The sequence below is a fragment of the Lagopus leucura genome, unplaced genomic scaffold (genome assembly GCF_019238085.1).
Source record: "Lagopus leucura isolate 7727_CA_CO unplaced genomic scaffold, USGS_WTPT01 Super-Scaffold_100008, whole genome shotgun sequence".
Lineage (NCBI taxonomy): Eukaryota > Metazoa > Chordata > Aves > Galliformes > Phasianidae > Lagopus > Lagopus leucura.
Genome location: NW_024962265.1, coordinates 14,605,684 through 14,626,249, shown reverse-complemented (window position 1 = coordinate 14,626,249; position 20,566 = coordinate 14,605,684). Strand labels below are relative to the sequence as shown.

At 42.3% G+C, this 20,566-nt stretch overlaps 1 protein-coding gene across 1 annotated transcript in view; it reads left to right on the top strand.

The window, feature by feature from the left end:
• Positions 1–20,566, top strand: part of CELSR1 (cadherin EGF LAG seven-pass G-type receptor 1) — a 198,954-nt gene that overhangs the window by 109,886 nt on the left and 68,502 nt on the right. Inside the window, exons 4-5 of the mRNA XM_042872737.1 lie at positions 15,006–15,228; positions 19,411–19,526. Of these exons, the coding sequence (XP_042728671.1) occupies positions 15,006–15,228; positions 19,411–19,526 (339 nt within the window). The remainder of the gene's footprint in view (positions 1–15,005; positions 15,229–19,410; positions 19,527–20,566) is intronic.

Sequence of the window (20,566 nt, the reverse complement as noted above, 5' to 3'; positions counted from 1 at the left end):
CAGGCTGTGGGGCATCGCCAGCACTGTCAGACCTTTGTCTTGAGCACAAAACAGCAAGCAGTGAATTTTGTTCTTCCCAAACACTCTTCTTAAATGTAGGGATGTTGTCCACAGTATGGGAGAGCTTTATGGATTGTCTCTCTGTGGTACCTAATTCAAATATTACGGCAGTGAAGTTACTGAAGTACTTTGTACTTTTGCTAACTAAACAGTGTCCCTTAGTTGTGGTTTTCAGGGCTGTGATACTGTCTTCAGGTGCATTTGCTTAGTAAATATTTGAAAACAATGGCAAGTTCTAATTCTTCAAAGATAGTTTATTAATTTCCAAGAGTTCAAATGCAATTACACTTTTTAGGGCACTGGGCGATTCCTGCCATTTTCAGAATTTAAAGTCTGTATATTTTTCCCCATTTGTGAAAAGTATTGTGGAATTTTTTGTTCTGATTTAGGATGCAGGAGAAGTTGAGGAAGAGTGCTGTCAACCTCCTAAAAGCAGTCACTGTTTCTTGATGCTTCGGGGGAGAATACCTGGCTTTCTAGCAGTACCTGAATAGCAATAGAGTAGGAAAGCCTAGGTCTGTAATTTTTTTCTTGGTTTCCAGCACTGCTATGCCATCCTTTTGTTTGCACGGTTGTAGGGAGACTGGGTTTTTATAATTGCAAAACCGTTTTACTTCTATTTCTGTTCAACTGTCACTGCAACTGAGATAACTTTTTCACATCTGATGATGAATGAATGTATGCAGACATTCCCTAAGATTATTACTCTTTAGTTTTGTTCTCTGCATGGCTCTCCTGTGATTTATTCAACTTTCTCTGTCTCATCTGTGTGAAATCTGTGTAAGGAGTGCCCTCTTCTACCTCTGTTGAATAAGCAGGCATTTCAATTGATGCAGACACAGCACCCCTACATTTGGTAGCAGCTGGATTTGAAGCAGCTTCTCTCATCTCCTATTCCCTTGTCCCTTTCAAACTCCAAGCTCACAGCGCTCAGCCATCTGACAGGGACCCTGGAAGTGGTGCAGGGGATACTCCAGAAGCAGAGCTTAGCTCCTCCAAACATTTTTTCAGAGCAGAACTGGTGCAAAAGCTGGAAAAGCCTGTCTTTTCCTCTTCTTACGATCCTTACAACTCAGCTGTGTACTCTGAGACATTGCATCTCATAAATCTTATTACAGTGCTTTGAAGTTTCCCCATACGACCATTGCATTTGCCCATGCAGAAGAGCAGTGAATCCCAGATGTTGTCTCATGAGCTGACTTAATATCTAAACGTATGAGGAACTTATACAACCTATTCTTTGCAATTAGCCATGGACAATAAGTCTTCCATTGGGTATTACACAGTGCATGCTGCATTTGAAGAACACAGCAGTCTATTGTGAGAGTTACTTCTCTTAATCTTTTTCCAGTGTGATGTGCATTTTGCATCATGATTTCCTGAAAATGAGTATTGGTTTGGGATATTCAGATTAAGATGTATCAGCAGGCAGAATTCTTACTGTTGGGTATACATGTCAAAAAAACTATGACTTCAGTTCATTACAAGCCATACCTGTACAAAACTCTTCTCATCTATGGATTTCTATGGGCTCTGCAAATCTATTGCTGACAGAGGAAGCCTCTAAGACACCCCTTTGAGAAAGAATGGTACTGTCCCTCCTCACCAAAGGGATGGAAGGAAGTGCAGCATCTTCTAGGTTATGTAAACGATCAGTGGCAAAATCCAGAGCAGCATAGGCAGCTCCTGGTGCTGATGGCTGGAATCCTGGAGGAGGTTCCTGTGAAAGATTTCTTCCCTGACACACACTCACACAGTCACCCACTGTGTTTAACTCAGAGATTCTTTTGTGTCCCTGCATGTTAGAATGGGTCCTTCCATGTTTCTGCAGCCATGCTGTTGGGGCTTGCAGGGATGGGGCCATATGGCTGGGCTGCATCTGAGTGGTGCTCAGCCGTGGCCTAGGTAATGCATAACTACTGATAGCTGAAATAGTGAGAACAGAGCAAAGTAAAAATTTTATATAATTGAGTCAAAAACGGAAATTTCAAAAATTTTTCACATTTCTGTCTACTGTGTTGATGTTCCTGAGTCATGGGAAATGAACACTGGAAGTCTGGATCTTCTATCAGATTCGCTTCTTCAGTCCTAGAAGAGGTCCCCACTTCTGTCAGTGGATTTTCTCTGGCAGATATTTCCCTCAACTAATCTTCCACCTGTGCTCACTTGTTAGAATGCAAGAAGCCTTTTCTAATTGGATTACTGCAGTGTACTTGTTGGGAGTTCTCAAACTGTGTAAATGGCCTGAAGCCTTAATATCAATCTGCTGTGCCTTCTCCTGAAGCCTGGAAAAGAGTTTTATCACCTCACCCTGATGTGTTTAAACTAGCTACTGTTTGAGGCTTGCAAGGTTCCCTGGTCATGCATAACCTTCCCTTGCCCACGTCCCAGTGGCAGCATGGGAGGGATTTGGCCCTACTGGGGTCTCTTCTGGAGCCTCACAGCTTCTCCTCCTCACCTGTGGAAATGCTTACATTTGATCAAAGCCCTTTGCTGTCATTTGGAAACCTAGCTATGGACTTGATGCATTGTTTGTTCTTTTTTATGATGTTCTGATAAGGCTCCTGGCTTAGCAGGTGTTTTTATAGTGGGTGCAAGAAAGCAGCACATCCCACTGATCCATTCAGCCCTGCCTTCAGAAGTTACCTGGGCCATACATGTCCTCTGTAGTTCTAAGGTTAGTCCTTCCAAACTGGTGGGTTCTAGAAGACCCTGCTGAGTTATTATAGTTTAACCTGTCGGTTTTCTCTTGCATTGTTTTGCTTTTTTTTGGAGACGCTTGGGTAGTTGGCTGGCCTTCTCTTCATTTACCTGCTCCCCTTGCCAGTTACCTACAGAGTTTATTGCTCATGATTTTACATTTCCTTTCCCATTATTGACGATATCAAGTGTCACATAGCTAAAATTCTGTGTCTGAAGAATTTAGGAAATAACCTATTTGAGGATGATTCTGCGCGCACCGTGACATTTTCGCACCTGCTTATTAATGCCACTGGTGTATGTTTCATTACAATCTGAGGAAAGATAGCTTCATGATCACACATTCATGGTGCCCTGAGTGTGGTAGGCTACTGACCTGGCATTGGTGCCTACTTGGCCCTGGCATCCAGCCTCTTTCCCTGCTCTTGGCAAGAACGTGTCACATGAATATGACTTTATCAGTTCATTTTCTTAATATAAGGGAGATGGGGATTCAGCACTTCTGTTACTTGTAGCCCTTCCAGTTAATAACGAACCAGAATAAATTTGGATTTTTTTCTTCGAGCATACATGAAAACTCTCTTTTATTTAACCTAACGCACAGTTAGGTTAAATAAATTTCTTTCTGAATGATCTTGCTCCATCATTTTTCAGCACTTTTTAGGCTCTTACTTGCATTTGACTTGCACTCCTGATTTTGTACTGATGGAATTTCTGTTACCACACCTAAATGGGCGTTGTAATTCTCCCAGAATGCGTTTGCTTATCTTCATAGGTATAACTAAAAAAAGTGGAAGGTAGAAAGCAATTACACAAAGTGGAGCTATTTAATATTGTGATTTTACAGGCATTTGTAAAACCTCTGCTTACTGACGAAGCTAAATTCCCACACACCACCATAATTGTGAACAGTTGTGCTGAAGAACATGGATCTGAGAGAAATTTTGCACATTTTGTGAGGTTTCATTAACTTACTTTAGATAGCAGTGAATTAAACTGTTGCAAACTTCTCCATGAATGCAGTTTAAAGTTGTGCTGTGTAAAATCTAATCTATCATAGTTGAACTGTGTCTAACATATATTTTTTCTCATAGTCTTTTAGTGATAATTTTTAGGATGAAGTTTTAAAATGGGTGTAAACCATAGAAATGCATCCTGGTATAGCAGAATGTACAGTTGCCGAATGTCAAAATAGACTGCCCTTCCAGTGTTTTATTACCAACATAAGTTTCCTTATGGTTCCTTCCATAAGTTTCCTTATGGGTTCATTCTCACTGAAAACAAATCAGATAAGGAAAAAGCAGTATGGAAGTGAGGAAAAGAAGCAAATAGCAGCAACTAAAAACTTTTGAGTTATCCGTGGGGAAGATAGACTCATCACAAGGTAACATTTTTTCCAGCATGCCTTGTGGCCCTGGAAACCCCCTCATCATTCTCCTAGCTGAGATGAAGGCTAAAAACAGAACTCCAGGAAGGTGGGAATTAAATATTTTAGATCTTCCAAAACAGAGAACAAAATGAAAGAAAATTAACTTCGAAGGAAGATGTAATGAGCCTCCTTTTCTCCTGGTTAGGAATACAAAACTGGGAAATGAAAGCCAACAGAGAGCAAGATTGAATTGGGAAAACCATTCGTAGTTGCAGAGTTAGCCATTTCACTTTTCATCAGTCACTAAACAACAGGAAGGTGAGCGTGGAGCCGGCAGGAAGGATTGTTGGGCACAGAGACAGGCGCATCGGGGTGATGTCCTGCTAGGGAGGAAAGAAGTGAAGCTTCTCGTGTGCCAGTTCTTTGTGTTACGATGATGACCCAAGGTTTCGACAGTTGAGCGCCAGACTGAAGGCACTTGGCCTCGAACATCAAGATAATTACAGCCCTGCCGTGCAGTTGTGCGGGACGTTGTGGGAACCGCAACTTCATTGTCGGTGCAAAAGCTCTTTTGTTTGGAGCATCACGGTTCACCGCCCGCATGGCAGCGCTGCTCCTGGGGCACCCGCACTGCGCCCTGCCCGCACCGCCGCACCGCAGTCGTTAGCCTCAATTTTCTGTTTGCTTCTGAAAATCAAGATGAAGAAACTTTCCTTTGGGCAGTCTCCTAAATTCTGTTTCTCTAGAACATGCAAGAGGTACTGTACTGCACTTGCAATATAATATTTTAAAATGTATTTTTAGTAGATAGGGCAACTAGCCTTCAAAGGTCAGCACACTGATGTGCTTATTGTAAAAATCTTTATTATGAAGATGAGTGTCATTTATTAACAATTAAACACAATCTAAATGACACGGTAAAGCATATTAACTAACAGGACTCAGTAATCATTGAAAATGACTTCAGAATGAAACTATTCTATACAAAGGCTGAATGGTAACCAATTAGCTGCTTTAGGAGAAGTTAATGATGAGCCGTGGAAGCAGGCTGCCTGCAGTATCAGCTTGTCTAAAGTATTTTAAGTTTCTGGTCTATACATTTAAAACTAAACTGATTTCAAGATTTTTGATGCAAGATGTGACACTGCGGTGTCTTTTTCATTAAGAATAAGTTGACTTCCCTGGTCAAGTCACTTTCTGCTTTCATTTCAGTTTTACTGATCAATGCGGAAAATATTTTTGAGAGTATCTTTCTAACCCTGATCCTTTTAATTTGACAATAAAGGACCTTCTTTTTTTTTCCTCATAAATTTCCCTTCAATGTATAGCAGGAGAAATTTGTTGAGCTTCAGATTGCATTTGCTGATTTTATATGCTCTGTGAAGGAAAACCTCTGATCTGCAGTGCAATGACAGTTGTATTGTGCTTCTTAGTATAACTTTCTTTTAAGCTAATATTTCTTATATAAACTGAAAGTACAGAGCTCTGCAATGCTACCCTCTTGAGATGTAATTACAATAATAGATTTACTTTAAGCATGCTTTTCAGCTGCTTTATTAATATCTTATGGTTCCTCCTCAAGTATTCTCACTAATTGGCCATTATAGTTCTTTCCATCGAAGTGTCTGTGACCACCTAGGATGTTAAGGACCATGAGTTTGTTTGAGACATGCCTGTTTCCCCAGTGCCATCATTTTTACCATAGTATTAGATTACTGAGGTGATGTTTTCCTGTGAAAATCTGAGTTGAAAACGAACTTGCACCAGTCATCATGTAATGGAGGTATGTGGAGCTGCTTTCTTACAGTTTGGGCATTGGGAATTGCAACCCTTTGGTGTCCTCCTTTATGGAAAGCAGTTTAAGGAAAACAAGCTGGAAGTGTACAGGAAGTTGGGCTGGGCCTGAAAGCATGTCTGGTTTTCTGACTCTGAGTTCCTTCTGATAAAAGTCATTATTGCAGACAACCCCAGCACAGCCACCGGGCTTTGCTCTCTTTCCTCAGTCAGGTAAACAGCTTAATATATTTTGTTAAGCGCTATGGGAGTCTGGTGGCCTGTGAAATGGTATCTGGGAGGATTTGTGGTGCTGATGGTGGCATTCAGTGCCCAGTGAAAGTGGCAGCTATTCAGAAGCAGTCTGTTTTATCATATGAACAGGGACGTGATGATGTCACAAGTGACCTTTTTCTTTCTTATGATGACTGCCCATGGAAGGATGTGAGAACCAGCCATGGCAGTTGGTTCCCATGCTGAAGTGCCTGCAGGTGCACAGGGATGCAAATAAGGACCAGGCTGCAAAACCTGTCCCCAAGGGAGCATGTCCTGCGGGCCACAGCTGCTGCTTCCAGCCTTCAGTGCTCTTCACATGCCTTTCCTCAGCTGGAGACAAACTGCATGGCACAGGGAGTGGAAAAGGTGACATCAGGTGTGTTTTATGGTAAAGGCAGAGGAAGATGATTTATCTGAAAAAATATGTGGAGTGGGAAATATTGCTCTGTAAATGAATTGCCTATAGGATGCAGAGGTGTGTCGTGTTCTTACACCTCCAGGTTTCTCATTGGTCTTAAAAGAGAGCAGCAGGAAGGGGAGATTTTTAGGAAAGTCTGTTCCAAGAGATCTATCCCAGGTGGGACATGATGCAAATTGCAGACACAGTGATGTTATCTAATTTGTATTTTATCTTTAACATCTATAATAATATTTTTCCCCTACTAAATATATCCAGAGATAAAGCCTTTGGAAGGCAGTGCTTCATCGCTGTATCTTACCCCAAATCAGTGCAATTTGCATTATGGTGCACTGTATAACGTATGTTCCTGCTGCAGAACTCAACAATAAATGAGAATTTCTGTTTCCTTTTTCTCTTGCATTATTTTGTGTTGTGTACAGTTACAGTCCTAGGTGAGAAATGTAAACTAAAGAAGTTTCTAAATCTGTAACTTCCAGGTCAAATGAAGGGGGAGGTGACACCTCGTGAGGGTCCTGTACATTCAAACAAATGGTTCAGTTTATCTACAGAGCTTAGAGATAGTTGTGAAATCACAGAGAGTAAACCAGGAAGAAATTACCCATGAGAATCCCACAGAGCAAAAATTTTAGGTAGCTGTGTCAGGCTGAAGGAACATGTGGTTTTGTTTTGTTTTTTTTTTTTCTCATTCTCTTCCACCACATCTAAAACAATCCAGGAAAGTGATTTTCCTCAGAAGCCTGGGGTGGAATTAAGTCAGGGTGCTGCTGGAGCATGTGGCAGGGAGAAGTGGAACACCATGGACCCAGCTGGCCCATGTTCAAGCCTGGTGAGTCTTGCTGGGACCTCATTTGAAGATGGGTCAACATTAGTTTGCTATTAGCACTCTGGCTCTGCACAACAACCCAGAGGGACTTTTTTGGCACTTTTTTTAATTTTTACACTAGACCATAAGCTGTGAAATCCCAAGATTCATTTGTGACTTGTACTTTGTTTCTGTCAACACTGATGGAAGTTGCATGGATGGGGGCAAGGTCCAGTGACTATTCAGATTGAGCACATAGCATCTTGAGAACATACTCATCATTTCTGAAATACAGACTAATTCATTTCTTCAACAGATGTGCCCCAAATATCACTAATCCTCCTTATCATTGTTTCTTTTTTTTCCCCAATTATTCCTTCTCATTTAAATGCAAAACCACAAAAACACCAAATCCCAAATCATCCATCCATGCATCCATCCCTGCAGGGTGCTTCAGTTTTGCATTGTTTTGTGACCAGGGGATGAAAAGAGGCACATCTTTGCTTAGGCTGGTGCTTTGCATAGGAGAGTGTGCCTGGTTTTGGATTTGAGAGGGGGTGGGCACTATGTCAGCAGCGTGTGGCCTGAAAAAGCAAGAGATACAGGGTCCTGAGCTTCTCCTGCTTTTGCTTTTGTTAAACAACAGTGCTTGTTTAGCCCTGGTGCCACTTAGTGAATGACTGGCACGTGGAATGGGGTCCTGGCCTTCCTCTTACCCATTTGGCAAGGGGAGTTTTCCATCATGGTCCTCCTCCTATGAGCTCTTGGGGCCATGAGACAGCTGGGGTACAGATGCTGCCCTCGAGGTCCCCAGAGGAAAGAATGGAATGAGTAGTCATTGGGAAGAGAGTGAGAACTGGGAGAAGCCTTGGAGCAGCTACTTTCACTTGTGTGTTTCGAGTTGGAATTTGACCACCAAGAGCTCTCACATGCCATGGAGCCAGCAGATGCCTCCCATAGCTCCAGAGATAAATAAAAGAAAACAGAAAGCCTCCTATGTTCAGTAGATTTGAACATCTCATGATTAAAGATCTCATGACCTTTAACCCAGTCCCATGATATTTGGAAATCTGATATATAGGGAGTTCTTGTGGGGAACAGAGTGATGGTGAAGGAGAACATTTATGTGCAGCTGGGAGAGTGCTGATGGCCTGCACCGTCCCTTCCCACCCGCTCAGAGCTTTAGAGCTTATGTCCACAAGAGAAATTAAACCAAGGCAGTGATTTTGAGTATATTTTTATAGGATTGTTTTCTATCTGTCACCTTGGAGAGCTACTGGCAAGCTCTCTCTCTATATATGTATATATATACATACATACATACACAGTTTGTGAGATTACTGTTGTTATTTTGTTCAGTGCTTTAAATTCAGCTTACTTGCTTGCAAATTCATCTTGTTACATCTGGAACAGTTAGCAACTTCCTATGTAAATTAAGTACAGATGCCATTGCTGTTACTGGGATTTGGTCCTCAACAGCGTGTATAGGTGCACACACGTGTATATTTCGTGTGTGGTTGTGTGGGTTTATGCATATTTTATTTGCTTTGCCCTGTTTCTCAGCATCTGCCTTTATAGTGCAGAAACAGCCCAGGGGGCAGAAAGCAAGGAGGGAGACTCCAACTTGGACATTAACCTCTTGTTTCTCCCTGTAAGAAGGTTGGGGCTGATTTTAGTTTTCCTAGGTCAGTCCCAACACTGTAAGCCAATTTAATACAGAAAAGAAAATACCAAAGTGTGTTTCCTAATTTGAACATTAGCAGCTTTATCATGGAGGAATCTCCCGAAGCAAGGAACGTCAATGTCATTATTAAATCTAATGAGTGCTTCTGCCATTGAAGTGGCAGCAGGACTTTGGCAATTGATCTATAAGGGAGCCCAAATTTACCCCTGCTCTTGAAATAGCACTTCTATGTCTTCTTATGTAAAATGGTGCATGAATGTAGTCATCCCTTGTGAATTGTGGTCACCAGCACACAGGTGGCTTCTAACTTCTGTTTGATCCACCTTCTTCATTCAGAATGGCTTAGTTGCTTTGGGTGACTGTTCTCTAACTTCTGCCATCAAACTAGCAGAGTATTTTCCTAGGTTTATTTGTTTGTGTAATGTTTCATTTGTAAATGGGCTGTATTGGCAGTTAAGGCTGATTTCTCCCATTTGATTCTGGGAATTGACTCATCACCAGAGAGTCACTGTAGTCATTAATTGCCCTTCATGGACAAGGTCCCATATTTATTTTTATTACCTGACTTGTGCCTACATTCCAGGCATGCCAGGAATCGATTTTCCTGTAGTATGTGCCTGCACAGTTGGTGGAGGGAGGTGGGTATCTGCAGCAGGTGTTGATCCAGTTCACCTAAGTCAAGCATAAGCCACTGCACCCATCCATGAGCTGTATAAATTTACTTTCAGCAGAATTTCCATAACAGTTAAACCTTTTTTAAGACCATTCCTTCATTGTTATTCCTGGGTGCATATTCCTGCCTCCTTCCCTTCCCTTGTGCCTGCTGTGCTATTCATCCTACAGTCAGCCCCATTAGGAGAGACCTAATCAGAAGATCACTAACCCTACAATAGAGAAGTGAGTGAGGTTTTGCCATGTTAGCCCTGCAGATCAGCCTACTGCAGTACTGCAGGATTATATGAATACCAGTGCATGGAAGGAGGAGGAACGTACTATGAGTTTGGGAAAAGAGGATGATGGTGACTCAAACTCAGTCTAAAAATTGTTGAAACTGTCCTCAAAGTGGGGGGGAGGAGGGAGCGGGACATTGAATCCCACTCCATTTATCTCATCCTAGTAAAGATTTCCAGGCAGGTTCTACTACTTACATGTGTGGGCAACATGACTTTAAATTGGAATAGGACAAAAAAAGAACTGTGGGGTGGAAGCTGCATATGTTTTCAGCAGGTGATAGGGGAAGCCAAGGACCTGGCTTCTGCCACTCCACTGCCACTCCTCCAGGAGTTCCCATCCTCTTGCATCTCCACCACCCAGTGCATCCACTGCAAAGGGGATTTTAGAACCAGATTTCAAATAGATATTTGTGAGGACTGTTTTTCCTTTTTAAAAAAAAAATTTTTTTTTTAATCTTTTTATTACTTATTGCATTGATTGTTGTAGTGCTAATTGTAGTTTAGGGATAGTAACATTTTATTTACTAAGAAGAGGATTGGTTTTCCTATAATGTGCAAAATACCAAGAATTTTTTAATGGTAGCTTGCTCTTTATTAGGGCAGTGGGTCAACAGGGATTCCTTGAAATATTCAGTTACTCTGTTTCTTGTTTCTGCTTTCCACTTTAAAGTGTGTCATTTTAGACTGGCTGCTTAAGTCAGCTTTCCATTCTGGTGAAGCAAGTAGAAGCATGGAGAGAAGAAGATTAATATGTATCTGGAGCAAATGGCAGAAGGGAGGAAAGGAGAGAAGAATCAATTCAAGTCAAACAATTGCAGACAGTGAGTGAAAAATTAATGTGTCTAGGGAAACTGGCGGAAAAAAAGCAAGAGCAACAGTGCAGGTCTGCTATAGATACAATATATTTCTGTTCAGACAATCAGGGAATTGTACCAAGTTTTGAGTACTAGTCCTTAAACAGGAATATTGCAGCAACACATTGCAGTAAACTTAAGTTATAGAATAACTAAGCTAATCTTTTCCTTGCATATTCTTGTTACATTATGACTAATAGTGTGCTGTCCTCACTTACGTAACATTCATATGGGAAATGTTACGATTAACATCTCTGTAAAGTGAATCCTGAAAGTGAAGCAGTATATGAAAGACAGTATGGCTTAGAACAGGAAGCTGTGTCAAAAGCACGGCTATCACGTTGTGATCTCAAGGGCTTTATAGCTGGGAAACACTACATAAAGGGCCATGTAAAAGCTTCAGGATGTGTAGCTTTAATAGTCATCAATATTAATGGGGAGAATATAAGATCAGCTGCTATCCTGTAACAGTAAACCTCTTTCTGGCTTGGTCCGGCAGTTTTTCAAAGCCCGAGAAGCTGCCCAGCAGATAGCAGGCACACACAACCCGTGTTATCTGACAGCACATGCTTGGGGTTTAGCAGCTGTGGGGGCTAAGCTTGACATTTCCTACTTGGGTTTCACTGAGTTGTGATGTGTAAGTAGTTTTTAAAATCCAGCAACGTAAAAAAAAGAGAAATTATGTTAGCAGAAGAAATAATGTGAAGAAAAAGCATCTGAGTGGCAGCGTGAGCCACCTCCAGTATTACAGCCCATCCCCAGGCTGTGTTTGGTGGCCGTCTCGGCTGGGCCTTGGCACCCACACCTCAAAATCCCCTTGCTGGCAGCCACTCACCGTCCTTTCCATGCTATGTTTTCCCACTGCACTGCTCATCAGTTCACACAGCATTCACTTCAGATTTTGAGTGCTTTTTAGGCCTCAGCTTCTCACAGCACAGCTCTGTAGGATGGAGCTGTGGCCACCCCAGGCAGGGACAAGCTGAAGGGCTGCACAGCACGGCGTTGGGTTCCAGGTAGATTGGGTGCTCCTGAGCATAGTGCTTCGAAAGCTTGCACAGATGACTGCTTAGTGATGCCATAAACGTTGTGTTTCTAAATAAATGCGAGCACTGGTTTTGTTTTTGGAAAACTGGTAAATAAGGATTGATCAAGTTTCTTGGTAGACCCTTGTGCCTGAAGTGTAGTGATGTATGTCCTGGAGTTATCGTAGAGATTTCAGGAATGCTGTTTTAGTATATTTCAGTAAATATGAAGAAAAAAAATGGAAATTCACCATCGAAGAATATCCTTCAAATTCAGTTCTCATTCACATTAGAGAGTAATGAGAATTCTGAATAATTTGGAATTGGGTAATTGGGTCATCAATGATAGTAAGTTGACTGAATGTAGGACAAAGGATTATGTTTAAAGTTGAACTGCTCTTTTTTTTTTAACTGCTTCTTTAAGCATCATAATGAAAAGTAATAGTAAACATGATTCAATAGAACGGTAGTGTAAGCTTTCTTTTCTCTTAAACAGTTTTCCTACTCGAGTAGGTATCTAGACAAGTGGCCTATCAGTTCTTCTTGCATCATAGAGTTAATACAGAGACGTCAGCAACTTCCAACTTAGACCTTTGTCTTATGGCTCTGTATTGCCATGGCATTTCCAGAGCACACCACAACGAGATGAATATCTCGTTTTTGCTTGTGTCTTGTCTTTTCCTCCTTGTGTGTTCAAGTCTGCACATTATTTGCTTTTGCCAAATATATCATTCTGTTTTCAGAAAGCCTTGAAGATTAGATTCCTCTCTGAGTTGGAGAGTTAATTCACAAAATATCCTACTACCTTTTTCAAAGGGACAGATCTGTGCTTGATTGTTATATAGGGATCATGTTTTTTCAGTTTTTGGAGGATTTTGTTATGCGACATATTTTGCAATTCTTGGATCAAGGGGAGTTGGGTTCTGTTTATGCCTTGGATTGTCAAGAAGTGGTTTCTGTAGCATCTGCAAAGCGCATGTGATGTGTGTGTGTTTTTTTTGGCACATTCATTGCAGTGAGGGATTTCTGTCTTGGGTGTTATATACAGTTTCTTGCAGAAGAAGCACATTACAGAGCATTTAAATCTACCTGAATTCCTCATTAAAGCTTTAAGGAAGGTGTCTTCTTATAATCTTGCCTAACCTGATACTCACAGTTAATAAATGGAAACAGAGATATTTATCGAGTGGTTTTCACAGCTTTTCATCTTAGTGTTAAAATGGGAGTACAAGAACATCAGTCATGATTCTGAAAAGTTCTAAGCACAAGCTTAAAGTTGAACCCTTGGCTATAAAGTTTATTACTTCAGAAGTTTGGGCTTGCACTCCCTCTGGGATGATGGGAAAGATGTATTTTTTAATTTAGTGGTGAGCATTACAGTTCTAGCGATATTTGTCCAGGTCCCCTGTGCCTTGTGTTGTGCCCTTTGTGCACGCTCTGGGAAGTCCCATATGCTGTTTGCAAGGAGATGCCCAGCAGTGCACTTGTGAGGAGGCAGCTATCTGGTGGCTGTTACGGGAGCAGTGCTGGGGAAGAGAGGTCAGTGCTGAGCTGAACTTGCCTGGACAGCACACATTTACCTCTGCTGAGTGATCACAGCACGTGGTGATGCAGTGTGAGGAAGAACGCGGCAATGGTGGGCATCCCACATACAAACCAGGTGCAGAGTGCTGCAGCTCGCAGCGTGGCACAGAGCAGAGGTGCAGCTGTGGGGCTGGCTTGGGGCAGTGCCCTCAGAGCAGCTCCTGCCCAGCTCCGTGCTGGCGCTGGTGTGGGAGCCTGAGGAGCAGCTGCTGCGGCACAGCTTTCCGTTTGAATTTGCCTTTGTTTTGTGAGTCACTGCTCACAGTTCCTGCTGCTTTTACTTTCCTCCAGGAATGTGTTTGCATGATTTTAGCTGTGCCTGAATTACTGTAATTGTGTAATCTTGTAGCAAGTCATCATGCAAATATTGAACTGATGGAAACGTGTTCCTTCAGCTGGCTGTTGTGTCTTTTAGCTCTGTGTTTTGTTATCGGACAGTTTTACTGAGCATGTACTCCATTCAAGCATGTACTCCATCTCCAATTTCTGCAGATAGCTTTATGGGCAGGATCTGAACACATATTAAAACATCACAGGGTTACTCTAGGAAAACACATGCCAAAACATAAATGTCAACCAATTAACTCAGATAGAGGGCCAGCTTTGTGTGCAATGAGTAATTGAGCAACTGCCCAGCCACAGCAGGCTTCTTAAAGCAGGTGCCCTCTGCGAGTTTTGAACCACAAATTGTAACTTGTTTTTTCAAACTATGGTCGCCTTTCAGATTTTCAGCAAATGTAGGAAAGATTATGGTGTCGAATCAGCAAGACACCTGATTCTTCAGTACCTGCATTCAATAGATCTTCATATAGACTGGAATAGATTACAGATGAAGCATTTGGTTGGAAAAAAGCTTGAGCAAGCACGTGCAATCCTTAACTTTTACGTAGAGTTACTGTACTCATTTCTGACAGGTCCAGAAAATGATTGTCACAGGCAGGATGCACTGGAAATATGGAAGCAATCCATATGTCACCAGCATCCTGCTCATTCTTTCTGTAAATACTTTGCAAGTGTTGTCACAGCCTCTGCTGTGCCCTGCTGCTGACACGGGCTGCAAAGCCGAATTCCATTTGAGCTGAAGTGCAAACACTTATCTGTTGACACAATTTTCAACCCACAGTGAAATGCTGGAGCAAATTACACATATTCTGGTTGACAGGGAGCATGCAAGATTTTAAATGGTGATGCTACCTCCCCCCTTACAGATCTATCTGTCACCCTTATATTTATCACCAGTTGTGAAAGCTACTAAGGAATCTGAAAACTGGGACCAGTATTGCCAAATATTTGAAGTAGGATTAGACTCTGAACCACCCTAAGAGATGGAAAGACAATGCAGCATCCTTACTCCCATGCAGTTGCAGATTTGTACATTGTTTGCTGATGGAATCGGGTGCAGAGATTGAAAAGTACTGAAGCCTTCGCAGAAGCCCATGTTTTCCTGGTGCCTTCTGCAGCTTGGGTGGCATGTTGCCTTCCCTGATGTCTCCTTCTGCTTTTCCAGGAGAGTACTGCGAGGTGAACGCCCGCTCCGGCCGCTGTGCCCCAGGCGTGTGTAAGAATGGAGGGACCTGCGTCAATCTGCTGATTGGGGGATTCAAGTGCGAGTGCCCACCAGGAGAATATGAGCGGCCCTACTGTGAGATGACCACCAGGAGCTTCCCCCCACAGTCCTTCATCACCTTCAAGGGGCTGCGGCAGCGCTTCCACTTCACCGTCTCCCTCATGTAAGTCCATGTTCTGTCCCCATCCCAATGGCTCCTAGCACAGGGTCTGGCTTCTCCCCTCAAGGTTGGGGTGCATTTATTAAATATTGTAACCAGCTGAATTATCTATGTGTAGAGGTCTCTGTGGGGGATTTCTGGCTCTGACTCTTTCAAGTGGGGCAAAATCACATTGGTTGAAAGCATTTGATTTCTGTCCTGTGCTTTTGAGGTTATAACCATTTCTCTTTTACTACATACAGACTTTTACTAAAAATTTCTTTGCTAGGAACTTTGTGTTTTTGACAAGCATTTACCTCCTCTGCTTTGGAGATTAGTATTTGGATATATAGTTCTTTCTTGGTGAAGTGCTTCACACAGCTGAGAGGACTCATCCCAGCCCTCACAGGCTTTTAGGGGACCACCAGAACAGCAGCATCTGGAGAGAGGACAGCAACTGATGTCACTGCTCAGGGGGATCACAGAGTAATGTGCCAAGCCAAGGGTCTGCTTGCTAACCTTCCTTTGCTCTAGAGCTCTTATAGGCTGAGTTTTGCTCTGTGGGGAGATGGTGTGGGGAGAAAGGCCTTTCCAGGCAATGGGGTGGTGCCAAACCACAAACTCCATCCGCATCTCAGCAGCCCTTGGCCAGAGAGGCATGAGAGTGGATGGTGGGTCAGTCAGGTCATAGCTGAACAAAGGCTGGTGCTCCTCGGGTTCTGGTTTCCAGACTCATGTCTGGAGCAGCCCTGATTGTCACAGCTTCTCACCTTGCTCCTCCTTCATGAAGCTGCCTTCAAGAGCAGCTCTGCTTCTCGTCCCATCCTGGCTGCCACATCCCTGTCCCATTTGCTGTGACAAATCCATGTTGGACAGACTTCACCTGGGCTGTCTGTCACTTCTTCCGTGGGGACAATTGAGGAGCTCTGGGGTGAGGAGAGCAATGGTGACAGCCACTGGTGTACAGTAGGGCTCTCCTCCACTGATTCAAGACTGCCTAGGTTAAAAAAAAGAACACTTCTAGAGAAGACTTTTTTGCTCAAGCCATGCCTTAGGGTTTGTCTGCCATGAAGTGAGAACTTCAGATGGAAATTCATGTTTCCTCTGGAGAGGGTGCAAGTTTTGCAGCTCTCCCACGGTCAGGGTTGACCTTTGGTTGTCCCTCATGGTTGACTTTGAGTAAATAGTGCAAAATGTGTCAGCTCAGACCTTGGCGGGCAAGGTCAGAAGTTTGTTGGTCTGTAAAGCAACAGATGCAACAACAGAAGCGTTTTGTGTGTCTGTCTAGAAAAAATGTTCAGGACTGAGAAGTCATGTCATCAGGCACGTGTCCCATGTCGTGCTTGGCAGATGCTTGCTGTTTTACTTCTGATTGGGGATAGGCAGGTTCAGAATTTTATGGAATCTTGGAAATTACAGTTAAATCTGGATGTGTGGATGCAGTTTGCATGCAAACCATGGCAGGGAAGAGTTGTGCCTGAGAAGGTTGGTTTAGAGCATCAGACCTAAATACACAGAAAAGCTGAGAAGCAAAAGTCTCAGTTGGCCTTGTCAGATCCACACTAAGAGCAAACAAAGGAGCGGCCTAGGCTGGCTGCCAGCATAAATTACCTGCAGTACCCTTGGAGTGTCCCCACAGCCACATGGTGTCATTTTTCAGGCTTTCAGGAGGAGATCTTTGATGTGTAGGGTCCTTCACATTAAGATGACTCAAATTCTCTGCATGGGTATTATTAAAAAATAATAACTTGCCTTCATATGGCAGTGCTTGCCCCATGATTTCTTTGGCATCTTTCAATTGAGATGGCATACTTAGTCCTGAACTAAACATTGTACAGTCCACTCAGTGTGACTGTAAAAAGTGTAGGTCATCCTGGGCTTCATTCCATGCTGTCCAGGACAGTGATATTTTTAGCTTTTTGTAACTGAAGGTTTTTTTGTTTTTTTTTTTGCGCTTGCTGTTTTTTTGGCTTTTATTATCGTTCAGTACAGGTGGAAAACATTATGTGAGGAGAAGCAAGAATTAGTGGTTGGATTAGACAGCGGATTTCCCTTGTCGTATTTCATGATGTGGGAGCGTTCTTAACATCACTGGGTGTCCGGCTTCCTTCAGGCTTCAGTGACTCATGACCTGCTCCTGACAAAGAGCAGGGTGCTTGTGTACTCTACATCCATAAGTAAAATGGGATTTTTTGAGGGGGAAAAAAAGAAAAATGTCGTATATTTGTTATGAGCTTAGCAGATGAGCGAACACCTCCAATGCAAAACCGATTTAGGACATGTGGATTTCATATGGCGTGTACTGCTGCTAACAGAATAGGTATCACAGTGTTCCTAATGAAAAGGGTAAAAGTGGAAAAATTTGGGCGCAAGTTAATCCTAAATATGTTTCCTTTGTGGAGTTATTCAGGGTACTGACCAGGCGTGTCTTTCTGCCCCCAACTCTGTACATCTTTGCCTCTTCCCAACAGCTGCTACTCCGCCTTCTCTCCCAGAGATACCAACAGTGAAGATATTTTCTCACCGTGTGTTCAGAATTCTCTAAGAAAGTTTGTCTTTTGTTTCCTGTGCCCTGAGTTCAAAAAGATCTCTTCTATTAAAGCGTAATGTTTTTATTCCCCTGTGACATTTTGGCAAGTTCAGAAGCAGCAGTGCTGAGCTGAGGATATGATGCGGCAGGTGCTTTGGGATAGTGCGAAAGAGTGGAACTGAGCACACACTGAGTTAACAGGCATAAAAAATAGAAAGATACTTTGCTTTTTTTTAATTAAAATGATGGTAAAGTATTGTAGCTATATCCAAAAAATATTTTCAAGCAAAACTAAGGTTCCTGTTGTTGCTGGTTAAACAGATTCTGTCAGCTCACTCAGATGCTTCTCATTTCCTTTGCCCTTATATCTAACCTGGTTAGATTTGATCAAAAAAGTTTTGATGAAGCAGACATCCACCAAAAAATGAGATGCTACAAAATGTTTTACAGGGGCTTTATTGCTTTGCATGAAATGCTTGAGTGGAAAAAGTAAAAGCTAAATTAATGTTTTGATAATATTGAAATATTTCAATGGTATTGTCTTAATTCATTTAGTCCAACTTTTACTTCCTTTACTACTGTTTTGTACTATGTCAAAGAATGTAGCACTATTTAGAAATCAAATGGTAGTACAATATTTTGATTGATTATAATGGATACTCTTTAGAATTTGTATTTTGTTGGAAATTTCAAAAGTTTGACTTCTGTGCTTTGAATCAGAACAGTTCATTCTCTTCCTCTAAATATGGTATTTTCTATTTTAATGGAACAAAGATGTACATTCTCGTGTAGCTCAGATTCAGGCCTCTGCTTATGACAATCAACTTTGGTTAAAGACATTCTTTGGATTTGAAAAATTTTACTTCAAGTATCATTTGGAAGCCATTTGGAAGCACAAGAAATTCCCATGGTTGCCTCTCTGTAGGGAATATTAATCTTTGTGAAAATGAAGCTTAATAAATGTTTGCATTTGTAAATAGATGAGAGCTGTGTGCAAATCCCCAAAGCTAAAAGGGTTCGATTTAAAATCATAAAGCACACAGAAATTTTCAAAAAACATTCTGTGCTGGTGAAAAAGCAGCTTTTCTAAAAGAGGGCTCGGCTGTTTTGCTGCAGGAAAGGTGTGATATATCCCATATTGGAAACACAAGAAAAATAAACATGCACGCATTGGAACTGATTTAGTGGAATTGTTGAAGTGTTTATTTTCCTTCCTCCGATTGGCTTTACTGTTGATTGATGAGCCTTGATGATCCGTGTGGCATTATTCAGATGCCTCTTATCTTTCTTTGGCCCTTGCTTCCCCAGCAGTTCTTTTTGATCAGTTTATAACGCCCCTTGTAGCATGCAGCACGCGGACAGAGAGCAGGCAGCAGTCCCCCCCTTTGATGTCAAACTGCTTTCTGCCTTTCCAGCTCTGCAAAGTGCAGGAACTGCTACTGTGGATAGCATCAGATACTCACTCTGAATTGCGTGCCTGCATCATTTCGCCTTTTGTTAGGATCACCATCCACAGCAGGTCTCTGTAATTTCCATCACAGTCTCCTCTGTCAATGTGAAAAAAACAAAAACTTAAATAAGCTCCTGCTTATTTAATTTTACAATTTTCTGTCTGAAGAACGAGTCGAAGGCTTGCATTTCTGGCTGTGACCTGACCACTTGTTTCCTCATTCCAGGTTCGCAACCAGGGAGAGGAACGCTCTCCTCCTCTACAACGGGCGGTTCAACGAGAAGCACGACTTCATTGCCTTGGAGATCATTGAGGAGCAGATCCAGCTCACGTTCTCTGCAGGTGGGGTGGCACTGCAGGAGAGTGTCTCTGCTTACGGTTCTGAGATCTTCTCAGCCTGGCTGAAGATGTATTTCCATGGATTTGTATTTGCTGCCTTGTTAATAGAGTAACTGGCTGACGCTGTGCAGTTAACGATTGACAGAGGGTGTTGCAGAGTGCTCCAGATTGTAGCACTTTGTGGTGGTAACACTCGCTGTCGTAGACAGGAGCTTGTCAACATATCGGTTATAAAATCCAGAGTTTATGAGTACTATAAAAGATTAACACTAGTCTGACAGCCAGTGCTTGCTTAAATGAGACTTCATTTTATTATGCTGGGATAAATGTTGTGTATTTATGTAATTTTATACTACGTCAGCAGTGAAACTGGGTGCCTAACTGTATTCTAAAAAATACCTGTGAGCCAAAGCGGACAAATGAAGAATGCTTGCCATTCTTTATTGCCTGTGCCAAGCAGTACATCGCTGGAATCCATCAATGCCCACTAGGAGCTCCTCCCTGCCCTGTAATCCACAATAAATTTTGGAGAACACACCTGCTCCTTCATTGCCAAGCTGGGCTAGAGAACATGAAATGGAGGCTTTGGCATTTGCATTCTTTCTTGGCATCTTTTGATGGTACCATGAACAGAGAGAGGGGAAGGCCGATGAGCGAGACTTGGGATGGTCCATGTCACTGTCACTGTGGCTTTCTCTCAGTTAATAAGTGTCGTACTGAAAATCAACCCTGACATTAACAAACTTTTTCCTGATGAAAGTGTGATTAGAACAAGCTCTTACTGTTCCATTCTCAACAAAGGGATATTTCCGGGGTTTAAATTAAAAAACAAGACCAGCTATGCTCATGTCCATAACAGGGGTAGCACAAGAAGCTGTCAGAGTGCAACTGAAGCACATTGAAGCCAGCAGAAATGAACTTCCGGACTTCAGCAGGATTGCTGAAGCAGTTGGTGGAGGGGATGTTTTCAAGTGGGACGAAACATATGCCTGAGTAGGACTATTGTTCCCATGTGTTTTATTGCATGATGGGGGGAAACATGG